The sequence below is a fragment of the Scomber scombrus genome, chromosome 14, assembly GCF_963691925.1.
Source record: "Scomber scombrus chromosome 14, fScoSco1.1, whole genome shotgun sequence".
Taxonomy (NCBI): Eukaryota; Metazoa; Chordata; class Actinopteri; order Scombriformes; family Scombridae; genus Scomber; species Scomber scombrus.
Genome location: NC_084983.1, coordinates 29,018,431 through 29,020,267, shown reverse-complemented (window position 1 = coordinate 29,020,267; position 1,837 = coordinate 29,018,431). Strand labels below are relative to the sequence as shown.

Below are 1,837 nucleotides of genomic sequence, written 5' to 3'. Positions count from 1 at the left end.
TGTATTACACAACCTGTGAAATGTCGATATCAGGGCACAAACATGAGATACATTTCTATTTGCTACAGTACTAATAAAATAACATATGACACATTTGAAGGGTTGAAATGTCAATTTTCTATGAGAACTTTAATGTGTTAATTACAAACATAATACCAAAACATAATTACAGAAAAGTGAAATGGTAAATGGACTGCATTTATATTGCACTTTTCTAGACTTCCAACCACTCAAAGATCTTTATACTACATGACAACATTAACACATTAATACATTCATACAGTGATGGCAGAGGCTGCCATGCAAGGAGCAAACCTGCTCATCAAAAGGAGTTTCTTATCATTCACTCACACATACTGAGGCACAGCATTCAGGAGCAACATTGGTCATTAGTAGACAACCCACTGTACTTCTGAGCCACAGCCGCTTCATAAAGAAAAGCAATTTTAATTGTGAATAAGTTCAGTTCCTACTGTTTATTGTGATATGCATACCTTTTATATTGGTAGTGCAAAGATTAATTCTTGCTCTTTGTTCCATTGTAAGATAAATTATTTGTGCCTCTGATTATGGTAAAAACACAATGTTTTGGGAACAGGAAGGTAGTATATATATACCATATAAATAATTTTTTTGTGAAAAGTATAAAATATATAAAGAACTGAACTGAACTGATAAAGCTGACTTAATATGCAGTGACGTGACAAGACATCAAGTTTATCATACAGTATAGCTTTGCTTACAGAAATGAGGGTTTGTTAAATGTTCTCACTGGCTCTTCCTGAGTAAAACTGAACATCTGCACTGACAGCATAGATTCTGCATGAGGGCCACTCTGATAGTTTGATCCCTGAGACCATAAATGAGAGCACTCAGACACCTTGGAAGGATATTCAAGCACACAAAACATGCATTGTAAATACGCATAAGGGTCAATCTCCCCAATGTTCTAGCTAGGGTTATGAAGATGGTGGAGATGAAGGTGGAGGTGAGAATCAGGATTAGCTGAATCATGTGAAGCAGGAGAGTCTGAAGAGCCTTTCTGGCTGATGCTTTGTCTGTTGAGGCAGACCTGGCTACGAGTGCTACACCAATGTAGGAGCCGATGATTACCACACCTACTGACAGAAACAGAGTGCTGGCATACACTTCTTCAAAGTGATTAAACACTGGTGAAAAAAATATCGAATCTTTAGAGCAAAAGTCACCCATCTGCATCAGGGAGAGTTCTGTGAAAAAATATAACAACATAAAACTTCGAATGAGGATGTGAATTAAACTGATGGCCCACACAACTGCAATGGCTATGCCTGTGCTTCTCATGTTGAAGACAGTAGCATGCCTCAGTGGATAACATACAGCCACATATCTCTCAAGTGACATTACAGCCAAGGTGAGAGGGGAGATGTTATCTGTGAAATTTGAGAGTAAGATAAGGAGACCACATGGTAAATATGTCAGTTTTATCCGTACGTTAGCCAGTAAGTAAAGCAGAACTGATATTGCCATGTGAGCGGTGTCTGCAAAGAGCAAGTTGTACAGCAGGATGTAACGAGATGTCTCACAAAACACCTGCTTACTCCTCAGGGTGAACAGCAAAACACTGTTAATGTAAAGAAAAGTGCAGCTTGATCCCATGGATAACATGCCAAACATCATTACATCCTGTGCTGTGAGATATTGCAGACCAGCAGTGATATTGGTCTTGGGCTGCAGCAAAGACAACATTACAGTACATGTGAAGAAAAAAAGCTTCTTTGGCTTGCTGTAGTTGTAATAATAAACTGTATAACATACAAAGCAAAGTTTACCATGACAAAACAGTTAAAAATTACCC

At 38.2% G+C, this 1,837-nt stretch overlaps 1 protein-coding gene across 1 annotated transcript; it reads right to left on the bottom strand.

The window, feature by feature from the left end:
- Positions 1–768: 768 nt before the first annotated feature.
- LOC133993595 (odorant receptor 131-2-like) lies at positions 769–1,620 on the bottom strand. The gene has a single exon (XM_062432585.1). The coding sequence runs from the start codon at positions 1,507–1,509 to the stop codon at positions 769–771; it is 741 nt and encodes a 246-aa protein (XP_062288569.1). The 5' UTR covers positions 1,510–1,620.
- Between the last annotated feature and the right edge of the window lie 217 nt (positions 1,621–1,837).

What these genes read in the sequence shown, in the direction of transcription:
- LOC133993595 (XM_062432585.1), bottom strand. Translation starts at nt 1,509, where the DNA reads ATGGCAATATCAGTTCTGCTTTACTTACTGGCTAACGTACGGATAAAA.